The 15,137-nt window shown below is 43.1% G+C and overlaps 1 protein-coding gene across 2 annotated transcripts; it reads right to left on the reverse strand.

Moving 5' to 3' along the window:
- Nucleotides 1-11,762: 11,762 nt before the first annotated feature.
- Nucleotides 11,763-13,703, reverse strand: LOC147322930 (uncharacterized). 2 transcript variants are annotated; one of them, XM_086304728.1, is made up of 3 exons: nt 13,389-13,475; nt 12,872-13,154; nt 11,763-12,690 (listed from the first exon to the last, which is right to left on the reverse strand). In XM_086304728.1, the coding sequence occupies exons 1-3, from the start codon at nt 13,472-13,474 to the stop codon at nt 12,046-12,048; spliced, it is 1,014 nt and encodes a 337-aa protein (XP_086160854.1). In that variant the 5' UTR covers nt 13,475; the 3' UTR covers nt 11,763-12,045. The 2 variants fall into 2 exon arrangements, with proteins under 2 accessions (XP_086160854.1, XP_086160851.1); XM_086304725.1 differs by having other exon boundaries at nt 12,872-13,703.
- Between the last annotated feature and the right edge of the window lie 1,434 nt (nt 13,704-15,137).

The following is a 15,137-nucleotide window of genomic DNA, read 5'->3' on the forward strand; positions in this document are numbered from 1 at the left end:
CGCATCCCCTGATTACTGGTGTGTGTATTTAAGCCCTGTGTGTTCTCCTGCCTGTTGCCGGTTCGTCTGTATTACTCAGTGTCAGTCTGTGTATCCACCATGTCTTCTCCCTGCTGTTCATCGTCATCCTCCTCTGCTCGTTTTCATTCAGGTTTGTGCTCTGTAGTTTAGTTGTTTCCCAGTTTAGTTTAGTTCGAGCCCCGTTTGCTGTTTGTCCACATTCTTTTTGTGTTCAATAAATCACCTTCACTTCTCTACGACTGCCTGCGATTAGATCCTCATTTATTCCACACGGCTCGCCTCGGCAGCCGTGACAGTACGAACCGGCCACTATGGACCCAGCAGCAGTCAACCCGCCCGAGGAGCTCCGGGAGGACATTATTTACTCGGTAGACAAATTAATTAACTTATGGCTCGAGCATGAGGGGAGAGAATTCCGCCAAGGCATAGCTGTTCGGCTACAGCGCTTAGTTTCTGGTCTCCCCTGGTTGCTCAGCTCACTTCACCCGCTCACACAGAATTTCGTTCTGAACAAGCTTCATCTTCTCCCCCCTGCTACCACCCACCCTGCAACTCATGCTTCACTCCCTGACCCGACGGAGAGTGTCCTGCCCGGCCCGTCGGTCCAGCCTTCAAATGGGAAACGGCACTCACGCCGTCGACGCCCCTCGCCACAGTCGGACCCAAGGATATCAGAGCGGCCGACTGTGGTGAGTAAAAAGGATAACAGCTCCAATCTGAACTTTAAGACTTTTTCTTCTGGGGTTGTTCAGGGTGTGTCAGTGGGAGCTAATTCACAAAGCTTACCTACCTTCGTGATAACCGATCTCTCCCAGGTTGGCATTTTTAAGACTTCAGTGAAAGCAAAGGGCTGTTGTTCTTCTGAACCTGTTAAACCCATGTCAGCTAACCCAGGGTCTGCTAAAACTGTGGCATATATCAAATCAAATTCAAATTTTATTTGTCACGTACACAGTCATACACAGTACGATATGTAGTGAAATGCTTGGACAACTGCTCGTGACCTAAAGAGAACAAAAAAGGAAAAGGCTATGAATAAGATAGGAAATAAATATGAAAAATTAAAAAGGGTAAATTTAACTAGGAAGGAATAAAATATAAATTAAGGTTAAAAATGAAATAACTGTACAACACAAATTAGAATGAAGGGTAAATTTAACTGGGAAGAATAAGATAAAGATAAATATATAAATTAAAGTTGAAAATAAAATAACTGTACAACAAAATACACAATATAGAACTATATAAGAATGTATGAAGAAATCTAAATATAAATAAATATATACACAATAACAGCAGCTGTACAAGTATTAACCGGAAATGAAGAATATAGTGACCAGTGTTGTGCACATATCCCAGAGACAATTAACACCAGCTCTGATAATACCAGGACTGTTTATTCTTTTGAACTGCAACCGGATGCTCAGGTAGCCGCCCGGCCTCAAGCTCAGGTAGCCGCCCGGCCTCAAGCTCAGGTAGCCGCCCGGCCTCAAGCTCAGTCTCCAATTCCACCACCTGTTGCCGGTTCGTCTGTATTACTCAGTGTCAGTCTGTGTATCCACCATGTCTTCTCCCTGCTGTTCATCGTCATCCTCCTCTGCTCGTTTTCATTCAGGTTTGTGCTCTGTAGTTTAGTTGTTTCCCAGTTTAGTTTAGTTCGAGCCCCGTTTGCTGTTTGTCCACATTCTTTTTGTGTTCAATAAATCACCTTCACTTCTCTACGACTGCCTGCGATTGGATCCTCATTTATTCCACACGGCTCGCCTCGGCAGCCGTGACACCTATAATCCATCTGCTGTAAGGCAGAATCCGGACTCCTCATTGAACATGACTTTCCTCTGCATGTTCACGTTCTAGTGCACATGTTGCCAATACCGGCGCATATGGAGCTGAGGGTGAATGACAGTCATGCCAGGCTTCTTGGCAGCCCTATGACACTGTAAAGTGGCAAATATGTTAAAGAAACAGGAGTCACAAAGATTTCTAAGTGCTGACAGTATAAGACAACTTACTGTGGTGTCTTCTTTGGGTGTTCAGTTCGTGCCAGAAGCTCAGGGTTATGAAAAAATGTGTTTCATAAGTTTGAAAGGGCATTTGCATTATCTATGGTTCATTTTTACAAGTATCCTGTTTTATTGTGAAAAGTTTTGTAAGAGGAAGTGAGTGGTGTTTTGATCGGAACCCTGAGAGAAGTTGTGATGGAAAATACAAGAAGTTTGTGTTTGTATTGTATTACTACAAGAAGCATGTATGAACTGGACTCTCTGCTTAACAGTCTTTGTCGATTAGCACATTTTGCAAACCGTCTGTGAGAAGCTGGGGGCATTTCTGTTTGAAATCCATGGTGCAGCTGCTCACTTTTGTTTTAGCATCAAGAGCCCGTGCCATCCTGGAGATGGCAGAAACATACCCTCCACTCCCTAAAAACATGAGATTACAGAGCCTACATGTGTAGAAGCATTATAAAAACGATATCTAAAATGAGTCAAACTTTGACTTTGAAAGACATCCCCAACAACCACATTTGATAAATGGAATGATTCTTCTTTAGCACTTTTCTACTCTCCCAGAGCAATCTATACAACATGCCACACTCACTTTCTTCTATGCTTTAAGTGCTTTCTACATAAGCATTTACACACATTCATACTTGGGATTAGTATCTTGCCCAAGGATACTTGGCATGCAGATTGGGATAGCCAGGGCTCAAACCACCAACCTTCCAAATAGCAAGTAGTCTGCATTCCCTCCTGAGCCACAGCCAGCTATTTATTTGGACTATACACAGCCCATACACGGAGGTCCTACCAACGTCAATCCAAGACGTTTAGCAGACGTTGAAAAAAAGACATCCCCTGGCATTACAAACCAACACCTTCTTCCATCCATCATCTTCCTCTTATCCTTGTCAGGGTCTCAGGGGGACTGGAGCCTATCCCAGCTACCATACAGCGAGAGGCAGGGTGTACCCTGGACAGGTTGCCAGTCTTGCCAGTAGGACTAACACAGAGAGACAGACAGACATGCACTCAACTCACATCTAAAGGCAATTTAGAATGACCAATTAACCTAACCCCACAAACGGCATGTCTTTGGACTGTGGGAGGAAGCTGGAGTACCCGGAGAGAACCCACGCAAACACAGCAAGAACATGCAAATTCCACATAAAAAGCCCCTGGCCAGGTGGTGGAACTGAACTTGGGATCTTCTTGCTGTGAGGCAACAGTGGTAACTTGAGTTACAAAACAACCCCTTCAGTAAACCAAAACTGGGGGTCCAAAAATGACTTATAAAAGATGTCACTCCAGCATCACTTTTCACAGTGAAAAAATACAGTTTATAAGGTTCTCTATCTATATATCGAAAGCCTTGTTCTTGGTGTTTTGTGTAGTTATTTTGATTGTCAAGAATCCTGCTTGCCCTGACTAGAGGTTATGCTACACTTACATGTTATTGCGGCCTGTTGGTGGCCTCTGACAGCCCCATTAGTCTTTGAGCTCTGCATTGCAGAACTAGAAGAATCTGAAAAGCAAACCTTATTTTGTAACTACAGTATTTGAACCCTTATTGTAAAAATGCCTCAACATTTCTGTCTTTATGTGTACTGTGTGAAGTAGACGGACTGGTAAGTATGGCTTAAATATTGTGTTAGTAACATTGCAGAGCATTTACAGTATTTACCCTATTTAAGAAGAATGGCAGCAATTTACTAAACTTTATTTCATGCCCTTCCTTCCAGGAACCTGGGCATTTGCTGATCTATTGCATCCATTTTTTCACCCACCTATCTATTCAGTTTTATCAGCTTTTGTCCATTTGTCTGTGACATGACTGATATTCTGCATCAAAGGTGCATGCCACCCACAAATTAAATGCACTTTGTTGGATATACAAACTTAAACAGAATGAACACAGATGTTTATGAATGTGTAAAGTAAAAATGTAGCAAATAATCCAACACTGGTGTTAAAACTATATGAGAGGAAAGAGAAGCAGCGGAGAGAGACGTGAATGCTGTGGGGAAATGAGATTCATTACAATTCTCTCCAGAAATGATGCCAGTAATGGACGCGGCAGCGTCAGGGCTGATTTGTGTCTGTTGAGGAGAGTCGAGGGCTGGGGGCCGAGGCCCTTCAAATTGCTAATCAAAGCAGGCCGTGAAGACTGACAGCTATTCTCACAGGGCGTCTGCACAGAGCTCATTCACTTCTATACGTTTCTGTATGTGCAGTTGTAATAGGCCCAAATGAAGCTGGATATTAGCATCTCCTTTGATTTAGTAAAGGTCACTGCTGACAGGGAGGTCCAGGGGGGTACTGAGGAGAGAGATGTACACAGTACCCTGATTGGACCCAACACTCTCACTCTCTTTGCTGCCCCTGCTTTGTGTCTAAATCATCCAAAAGGAGCCACTGCATCGTTTTCTTTTTCTTTTGGACACCTTGTGCCTTTCCTTTTCAATTAGCATACAGTCTCTTTAAACTGCACGCACTTATCTTTTACATATTTAGTACTTATTTAGCCTCAAGTCTTCCTTTTTACCTTTTGTGAAATTGTGTTCATTCCAGACAGCTTTTTACATCTCATCCTTTCTGCATCCCAAAACACAAAAATCTCCATAACCATCATTTTTTATTATTTTAAAGTCAATAAATAGACAAATCTAATAATAATAATAATAATAATAAGCAATAAAATTCAGAAAAAATTAAAATTTAGAGTTGTTTTAAAATTTTTGTTAATATATCTTAGTGAGGGGAGGCCGCAAAGTCTGTTTACAATAACTAAAGTCATTTGTGTGCGTATTGGGGATGTTGTGGTCATGCGGGCCGATTCAGGCCCTGTGGGCTCTGCTGCCCTCTTTGTCTTTGCTTTTTCTAATTGGCCGACTGTGTGGAGCTGAACATTCAGAGAAATGTCACTAATCGTTCACCTAGTTGACTCTAATAACTTGGCTCTCTTGCTCTCTCTCTCACTCACTGTCCCTCAATAAACACCCTTTTCTGTCTCTTCTGGGATGCTGTTATTTCCATGCTGGAAAACCAGACTTCTGTCTTATCAGAACATAAAATTTCTGAAGATGATGTGGCTGAAAAAGGCCTTCTGAAATACTGTGACAATCAGAGAATGGTCCATGACCTTAAGGACTGCTGGCTAGATCTGATTAAGTACAAGTCTTTATTTAGATCACTTTGGTTTTCTGAATAATCCCTGCCAAAAATATACTTTATTAGCATGTGACTAACAAACCTCTAACTTTACTCTCAGCGAACATAAAAAAAAACAACTTTGACATTCGGACCTTTTTAAATCCATTGAGAAGTGTTTCAGTCTAATTTCAAAAGAGTTTACTCTGCATTTAAACTACCAGTCAAAAGTTTGTACACACATAACTTTCTACACTGTAGTGTCTACATACTGAAGACATCAAATATATGAAGCAAGATATGTGGAATTATGTAATAAAGAAAAAAATTGATAAATATCAGAATCAGAAGACTTTATTTATCCCCAAGAGGCAATTAACAAACAACCAAGCAGCATACGTTGAAGATAAGGACAATAAGAACAGGCAATGGGAGTGAAATAATAAATACACAGAATATACAGTATATACAGTTTTAAAATTAAAGTGACTGAAAGTGAATAAATAACTGCAAGTGGCTTAAAGTGAATAAAGTGTCAGTGGTGTAGGAAGAGTGTAGTTTATGTTTATGGGTGTGGGAAATGTTCTTATCGGCTGGAGTTAAAAAGCAGAGTGGCTTTGAGGACAAAGGTGGCTCTCCTCCTCTCAGTCCTGCAGGAAATGCAGCGGAGGCGTCGCCCAGAGGGGAGCCATTGAAATGCGGAGTGAAGAATGTGAGTGGGGTCGTTGATGATTTTGGCTGCCTGTCTAAGGGCCTGTTGGCTGAAAACCTGTGCAAGAGATCTGACAGGCAGGCCAATGACTTTAGAGCACACTGATGCAGTGTGCTGCAGTCTGTTCCTGTTCTGAAGGCTGAGGGAGTGGAGCCAGCAGGTGATGGAGAAGGTCATGATGCTTTCCAGGAAGGCATAGTAGAAAGTCATCATGATGGGTTTGCTGACTCCAAAGGAGTAGAGTTTCCTAAGGAGGTGTAGCCGTTGGTGGCACCTCCTGAGAATCTCCTCGGTGTTGACAGAGAATTTCAGGAGGTTGTCAAAGATGGTTCCCAGGTATCTGTACTCCTCAACTACCTCCACTGGCTTCCCGTGGATGGTGGTGGTGACTGAAGCAGCCAGATCTCTCTGCTTACTGGAGAAGGTCACCACCATCTCCTTGGTTTTGCTCACGTTCAGTTCAAGTTTGGAGCTGTCACACCACTCTACAAACTCCTGAAGAGCGGGTCCGTGGTGTTGTGAGGGGTCTGACAGCAGTGACAGGGGAACTGTGTCGTCAGCATATTGAACCAGGTGACAGTTGGGCTGTGTGGATCTGCAGTCATCAGTGTAGAGGATGAAGAGGAGGGGGGAGAGCACACAGCCCTGGGAGGAGCCAGTGGAGGTGGAACGGAGACTTGTTGACCCGAACTTTCTGAGTCCTGTTGGTCAAAAAGTCCAATATTCACAGGATTAGCTGATCATCCAGGTGAAATCAGGAGGAAAGTTTAGTGGCCAGGATATGAGGCTGCAGAGTGTTGAACGCTGATGAGAAATCAGCAAACAGAAGTCTGGTGGAGGAGTCAGGGAGCTCCAGATGTTTGTGGATGGAGTCTAAGATTAAGATTTTTGCATCATCAACACCTCTGCGTGCACGGTAAGCAAACTGGAGAGGGTCCATCAGGGGGTCAGTTACTCTTACGATGTGCTGTTTTATGATCTTCTCCATGGCCTTCATCACCAGGGAGGTGAGGGCCACAGGACGAAGATCATTCAGAGACTTTGGGTTGTTTCTTTTGGGGATGGCGATGACTGGAGTGTTTCCACAGCTGGGGGGGACGGTGTGACTGTCAATTGAGTGTTGAAATAGAGTCCAGAACACACGTCCTAGTTGCCCTGCACAGTGCCTCAGAACTCGACTGCTGATGTTGTCAGGGCTGGGTGAGATCCTCTCCCTGGCCCTCCTGAGGGCTCTCACCACGTCCTCAGTCCTGAAGGTGAGCGCAGAGCTGACAGGTTTGAGTGAGGATCTGGACTCCTCAAGCTGGGTGATATTGTCCGTCTCAAACCTGGTGTAGAAAGCGTTGAGGTCGTCGGGGAGGGAGGAGGGGTTGCTGCCCTCCACCTGGATGGTTCTGGGTTTGGTGACCACAGTATTCACAGAGGCCATGGTTTTGAGGCCCTGCCAGGCTGAGTGGAGGTCCCCTGTGGTAGATGGCGAAATACAACAATGAAAAGAGCATTAAAGTATTAAAAGAAGCATCAAAGAAGCCACCCTTTGCTTTGTTGACAGCGCTGCAAACCCTTGGCCTTCTTTTAATGAGCTTCATGATGTAGTCACCTGAAATGGTTTTCACTTCACAGGTGTGCCTTGTCAGGGTTCATTTGTGGAATTTCCTGCTCCTTTGTCAGCCTTTGTCTATGAGCCAGAGAGGTGCAGGTCCATGACACCATGTAAAACTAATTTGAATTTCTAATTTATTTTCCGATATATTTTGAAAATTTACAATTTGAGCATATTTGTTTTGTCTCTCATAAAATGAACCTGACACAGTCAGATTTAAATACCCCAGCGGCATTACCAGAAGAAGGCGATTTGTCCTATCTGAATCCATTCAGGCTACTACCGTATAAGGTGCACCGGATTATAGAGCAGTATGATAAGTCAAACTTTACTCAACTCATTCTTCTTGCTTCCTCCACTTCCGTACCATTAATGTTGAATTCTCTCGCAGCTGCTCTGTTCCCATGTTGTTGCAGTATATTAATGACTAACCTCGTATTGTGGATGGATTATCTCAGTTGTTCTCCTGACTGACGTTTGGTCCGTTTACAGCATCCTGCCATGCGACTGCATTTGTCCCTAACCGGCCCTCCCATTAACATTTATTGAGTGGAAAAAAAGTTAGCATTCATCCAGGTTCCAAGTATTGCTTCAACATGCAACAAGAAGAAATGAGAGTTGCAAACATGAACTCAGTAATGAGTAGCTCCACCGTTATTGTTGATCACTTCAAAAATTTGTTGCGGCGTTCTTAATGCCATTGTTTCTATGAGGTGAACGATGTCAGGTGGGAGTTCCTGGCAGTGAACCCCATAAGGCTGCTGGTCAGACAGAGTACCTGGCAAGGTGCTAAGAGTGAGTGCACACCAGCTCACCCTCAACTTCACCAGAATCTTCAACCTCTCACTACATCAGGCAGCCATCCCATCCGGTCTACAATCAGCTACAATCATCCCAGTGCTGAAGAAGTCTCCCATCACTAGCATGAATGAATATCCCCCAGACCTCGACCCCTACCAGTTTGCATATCGTGCGAACAGATACACAGAAGACACCATCGCCATAGCTCTCCACTCTGTGCTGCGCCTCCTGGAGTAGTGGCCAAGTTACATCAGAATACTTTTTGTGGATTACAGCTCAGCTTTCAATATAATCATCCCGGATATCCTCATCACCAAACTGGCCACTCTTGTCCTCCCCCTCTCACATGTGCCTGGATAAAGGACTTTCTCAGTCACCGCCTCTTGCCTATTTGGTGCATAACGAATGAAACATGCAGCAATGTGTCATCTTAAGTTCTCCTATTAAAGTGCCAGACAAAGAATGACCTTATATGGTCTCTGCTGCGTTAATGTATCAGATGCATCAAAACAAACTGCAACAGATTGACACATTTAAATTATTCTCCAGGCAAACACTATAGAGCCAGAACACTTCCTCACATTACATCCCATGCAAACAAAGCCCAGCACCCTGAGGAGGACTGTGAGGTCTGCAGTGTTTACTCCAGTCAAAACATGCGGAGTGCTAAATGTCTGACAGAGTCTCTGCTGGGTCGTGCAGTTCTACGGCGAAACACGGGTTCAGTCCTGCAGCATCAGAAACATCATACTCACTTATTAGCTTTGTGCTATGAACTCACAGTGTAGGCTGTCAGGTTCACGCACACACAGACACAAATATGTATGCAAATGCAGACTGACTAAGGAGATAAGACAGGAAAGACTGACAGCTGATGCCTGAGTATTTGTGCAAAAGTGAGAGACGATATGAGAATAAATTGCACATGAGAAGTAAACATCACAATGAAGCAGCATCTTCTACAGAGTGGAAGTAATACTATTTCATTTTCTGTATGTTCAGTATGTTTGTCTAAGGATGTGTGCATTTAGGAGCGCACACACTCAGTGCAGTACCTACTGCCCTCACAAGGTGATGTTGATTTTTAATTCCCCTTTTCAGCTCCCTGGAGTTTAAAATCTTTCTAATATAATGTGGACAAATGAGACGTGAACAAATGACATACACACACACACAGTATCCTCAGCTCCAGCATGTGCTCATGACCATATGAATGTAGATAAAGCAATGCCTGAATTAACATATGTAATTCGTATTCATGTAAAGGCCCTCGCGTGAGAGTTTATCTAGCTGAGCTCATTAGAATTGTAAAGCTGTAGCTGTGCTGTTTTACCAAACAGTGATGCGAGCCTTCCGATGCTAAGTTGTTCTGGATTATTTTATAAATACTTTCAGATTTTTTTTATATCCCATGAATGAACAGTTTTTTACACTTTCATAATTTAAGAGCTTCAGGTCAATCATATTATTTTAATTGTGATTTATTTCATTTTTGTTTATGTTATTCTTATATGTGCAATACTATCATTCAGTGTATGTACTGTAAAAATATGTCAATGTATCATTCAGGACTTTCACACAAGCCCTGGTGTGGTTGCATGCACTCTATTAGCCAAGATCAATAAGCTTATGTTTGTGATCAATCACCTTCCTGTTTTAAGTTTTTAGTCAGTCTGTTCGCACTAAAGGAGGTGACCTTATAATTGCCTGACCCAAACCCCTTGGAAGTTGAGAATTAGATCTGACTTTTACAACCCAAATCCAAAAAAGTTTGAACTTTGTGTAAAATTAAATGTTTTAAAAATCCAGCAATTTGAAAGTCGCACACACCTACATTTTATTCATAATAGAACACATAAAACATAGCAAATTGTTAAACTGTTAATTGCTAATAATACACATCTCAAAAATGTTGGGACCGGTATAACAAAAGTGGTGCAAAATAGAAACAACTTGAGGAAAATTTTGCAACTAATTGCAACTTAGAGAGGCAGAGTTTCTCAGAAGTAAGGACGAGCAGAGCTTGACCACTCTCTCGAAGCTGAGGAACAATTTCAAAATGAATGTCCCTCAACATGAAGTTGAGAAGACTTTGAATATATCATCATTTACAGTACATAAATATCATCAAAATAATCTTAAAAACCGTGAGAAATCTCTGTGTGGAAGGGATATATCTGATAATAAATATTAGATATCTGTGATCTTCAAGGCCTTAGGCAGCACTGCATTATAAACAGGTATGATTCTGCCGTGGAAATCTGTGCATGGGTTCAGGAACATTTTCAGAGGACGTGTCTCTGAACACAGTTCACTGTGCCACCCAATGCCGGTTAAAGCTAATAAAGAAAACCGATATGTGACCATGATCCAAAAACAATTGTATTTTTTTTGGAAAGATGGACTGAGACAGAGTGAGAAACTGTTCTTTTGTCAGACAAAGGAAATTTGAAATTGTTCTTCAAGGTAGGCCTTGCATATTTCAGCAACATATTGCTAAATTGCATACTAGATCTATTACAACAGCATGGCTCATAGTGGAAGCGTTTGGGTGCTCAAGTGGCCTGCCTGGAGTTCAGACCTTTCACTGTTGAAAACATTTGGCACATCAAAAAGCCAGGATATCTGAGCAGCTGGAATGCTATATCTCTATATAACTATATATATGTAATGCATATACATTTCTATGATAAAACATTAGCGAAACTAATGTTTGCTTTAGCTCCACAACAGCTAAACCCTGTAAAGGTTACCTAACCTTTAAAAACATCTTGAAAATGGACTCTCAGATATTATGTATGGAATACTGCTGTGCTGTTTATGGAGCCACACTGTAGAAAAAGCCAACTTGTCACAGACCTTTACAAAATCTTAATGTATAACAGCGCATGAAATAAAATTTGATGGCTTGAAAAATCAATGATTGTGGCACAATTCTGGCTAACTCTCTGAATAACCTTTACTCTTAAGGCTGTGTTGATGCACACACATTTAGATTCAGTTGTTTTACTCAAACATCAAGATGCACAATCATTTCTCATGCAATTAAAGCTGGAAAGCTAGAAACAAGTACTGGTCACAGAGACACACACACACACACACACACGGACTGACCTATCGCCTGAAACAGAAGACAACAGAAGCACTCTGAGGCTTTGATATGTGCAGACAGACGAGATCGACACAATCAGGGTTGTGGCGACATTGGGGTAGCGGGCAACTCACAGTAGTACTGGCAGTAGTACTCTTTTCAAAGTGCATTCACTGCATATTACAGTTTTTGCCCACTGCTTGAACACATTTTGCAAAACTCCGCTCTCTGTGCCAAAACTGTACACACAAGTACACATGACACAACACTGGGAAATATACCATTCACATCTGTGCCAAATTGAAACTCCACTCCCAAAACCTAAACTCTGCTGTCAAAACCTAACATTTCTTTCTCAAAATGTAACTCTGTTGACAAAATGACACATACTTGCATCATATGCAAACACTTACAGATCAGGGGGAACACACTAGTCTTCTTTACATAAAACACTGCAGTCCTTGATTTCCATTGTTTATTCAGAAGGCACATTTACAGGAGACACATTTCCAAACAACCAAAAATGCAAATAGACCTACTCAATATTGTACATTGCAGTACCATGAATTCAGATAAAGCAAAAAAAAAAAACAACAACACAATAATACTGCAATAGAAAAAACACTATACTGTAAACACAAAAAACCATGACAATTGTGCATAAGTGGGCTCATGGATCCCGCCGTCTGTTGGGGTCTGGCCACAGGACCTCATCAACATCGCAAGCAATGTCCTCTCCCGCTAGGCACCGGGGAAAATATCCTCTTGCATGTCGAAACCATCCATGGATTGCTGTCACCTGAATGTCGCCGCAGGCCTGTTCCATTGCCTGCAGAAGAGGCATGCGGGCATGTGGTTGGCGGTCATATACTCGCCATCTCCAAGCCGAAAAAAATTCCTCTATAGGGTTTAAAAATGGTGAGTAAGGGGGCAAGTATACCACTTCAAATTGATTGTGGTTGGAGAACCAGGCCTGGACCAGAGCAGCCCGATGGAAACTGACATGATCCCATATCACCACAAACCTGGGCTGATCTGGTCTGTTCTGTACAACTATATCATGGAGAGCATCTAGAAATGTGAGTATGTGTTGGCTATTGTATGGACCTAGTATTGCATGATGGTGCAGAAGCCCTCGAAGGCATATGGCGGCACATAATGTGATGTTTCCCCCGCGCTGCCCTGGGACGTGCACAATTGCCCTTTGGCCAATTACATTACGACCCCGTCGTCTTGTTTTGCTCAGGTCGAATCCAGCTTCATCAATGAAAATGTATTCATGAGGCTGTGCAGCTCCATCCATGGCCAAGATTCTCTGAAAAAAAGGGGAACATATCACTATACTACAGTGCTACACATACAGCACCCTCACCCCATCACACAGGTACCTGTGTAGCTCTCAGAATAGATCCATGTGGTACTGATAAGGTACATATTCAGCTGCTACTGGACTTCACCAATACTCTATTGTAAATGTAAGGGACAGTTACACGTACCCGTACATATTCAGCTCGAAGTCCTTTGACCGTGTCACTGTTCCTCTCGAATGGGACTCTGTAGAGCTGCTTCATGGTGATGCTGTGTTTACCCAAGATGCGTCTGATGGTGGTGATGCTCACATGGTTTATGTTGCTGAACACTCGCCTGTCTGCAAGTATTTTCCGTCGTAGCTGGTGGAGACGGATGGCATTGTCTGCCCTCACTAGGTCCACAACGGCAAGTTCCTGCTGTTGTGTGAACAGGCGTTGCCGTCCTCCCCCAGAAGGTCTTCGGGTCATTCTGGAGGAATACAACCACATATTGTCATCGGTTTGCTTATTTTTCTTACAGTACTTTACTGTATGTACTGTGTCATCCACTGTACAACACTGTACTTCAATATAAGGAATCAGCCACTTTGGCTGCAAAAGGAGCATTAGCACCCCGTACACTTGATATGGTAATGTGATATACTGTAGAACAGTGCTATGAAACCATCTGAGTAGAGCAGAAGGTATGGAGGTGCAGACATACCTGTTTTCTAGTCGGAATGTTCGTATTACAGATGCCACTGTGAAGCGGCTTAGATGTGGGTGGACTCTCTGCCCAGCTTCCCTCATAGTCAGGCCATGGTTGATGACATGGTCCACCAAAGTTGCTCTTATTTCATCAGAAATATGGGTCCGTGCATGGCCTCTTCGGCCTCCTCCTCCTCTTCCTCCTCCTCCTCTACCTCTTCCTCTTCCTCTTGCTCTCCCTCCATCCATGCTTGCAAAGTTCTTGAAATGGCTACGCTGAGGGCTTTTTGTAGTTGGCTAATTGGTGTTCGGTTTTGCAAGTAAGTGCCTTCAGGTGTGTATTTGAGTGGTTGCAATTATCCGATGTGTTTTGTATTTTGGATACATGTGTTTTCCGAATGGCACCCTGAAATTTCATTTTGTGAGCGAAGTGTCTTATGTATGAAATAGAGTGTAGCATGCAGGACCATGTGTGTTGCATAAAGGAGTAGGTGTGTTGCATAATTGGAACTGGGGTGCAAAGCAGCACTTTTGTTTAAGGTATGGGTACATGTGTTTGAGGTATGGTAACAAAAGCTTCAAGTTGTGTTACTTTAGTCTAGGCATGGGTTCATGGTGTTCAAGCAACGGGCAAAAACTGTAACGGTGCCTAGAACACATATGCGGCACACACATACAGTGGGGCAAAAAAGTATTTAGTCAGCCACCGATTGTGCAAGTTCCCCCACTTAAAATGATGACAGAGGTCAGTAATTTGCACCAGAGGTACACTTCAACTGTGAGAGACAGAATGTGAAAAAAAAATCCATGAATTCACATGGTAGGATTTGTAAAGAATTTATCCGTAAATTGGGGTGGAAAATAAGTATTTGGTCACCTCAAACATGGAAAATCTCTGGCTCTCACAGACCTGTAACGTCTTCTGTAAGAAGCTTTTCTGTCCCCACTCGTTACCTGTATGAATGGCACCTGTTTGAACTCATCATCTGTATAAAAGACACCTGTCCACAGCCTCAAACAGTCAGACTCCAAACTCCGCCATGGCCAAGACCAAAGAGCTTTCGAAGGACACCAGGAAAAGTATTGTAGACCTGCACCAGACTGGGAAGAGTGAATCTACAATAGGCAAGCAGCTTGGTGTGAAAAAATCAACTGTGGGAGCAATCATCAGAAAATAGAAGACATGCAAGACCACTGATAATCTCCCTCGATCTGGGGCTCCACGCAAGATCTCATCCCGTGGGGTCAAAATGATCATGAGAATGGTGAGCAAAGATCCCAGAACCACACAGGGGGACCTGGTGAATGACCTGCAGAGAGCTGGGACCAAAGTAACAAAGGTCACCATCAGTAACACACTACAACGGCAGGGAATCAAATCCCGCAGTGCCAGACGTGTTCCGCTGCTGAAGCCAGTGCATGTCCAGGCCCGTCTGAAGTTTGCCAGAGAGCACATGGATGATACAGCAGAGGATTGGGAGAATGTCATGTGGTCAGATGAAACCAAAGTAGAACTTTTTGGTATAAACTCAACTCGTCGTGTTTGGAGGACGAAGAATACTGAGTTGCATCCCAAGAACACCATACCTACTGTGAAGCATGGGGGTGGAAACATCATGCTATGGGGCTGTTTTTCTGCCAAGGGGACAGGACGACTGATCCGTGTTAAGGACAGAATGAATGGGGCCATGTATCGTGAGATTTTGAGCCAAAACCTCCTTCCATCAGTGAGAACTTTGAAGATGAAACGAGGCTGGGTCTTCCA

Source organism: Aulonocara sp. 'chitande type north' Nkhata Bay, linkage group LG8 (genome assembly GCF_057382095.1).
Source record: "Aulonocara sp. 'chitande type north' Nkhata Bay isolate Kocher_YH1m ecotype deep benthic linkage group LG8, A_spYH_male_GT1.1, whole genome shotgun sequence".
Classification (NCBI taxonomy): Eukaryota; Metazoa; Chordata; class Actinopteri; order Cichliformes; family Cichlidae; genus Aulonocara; species Aulonocara sp. 'chitande type north' Nkhata Bay.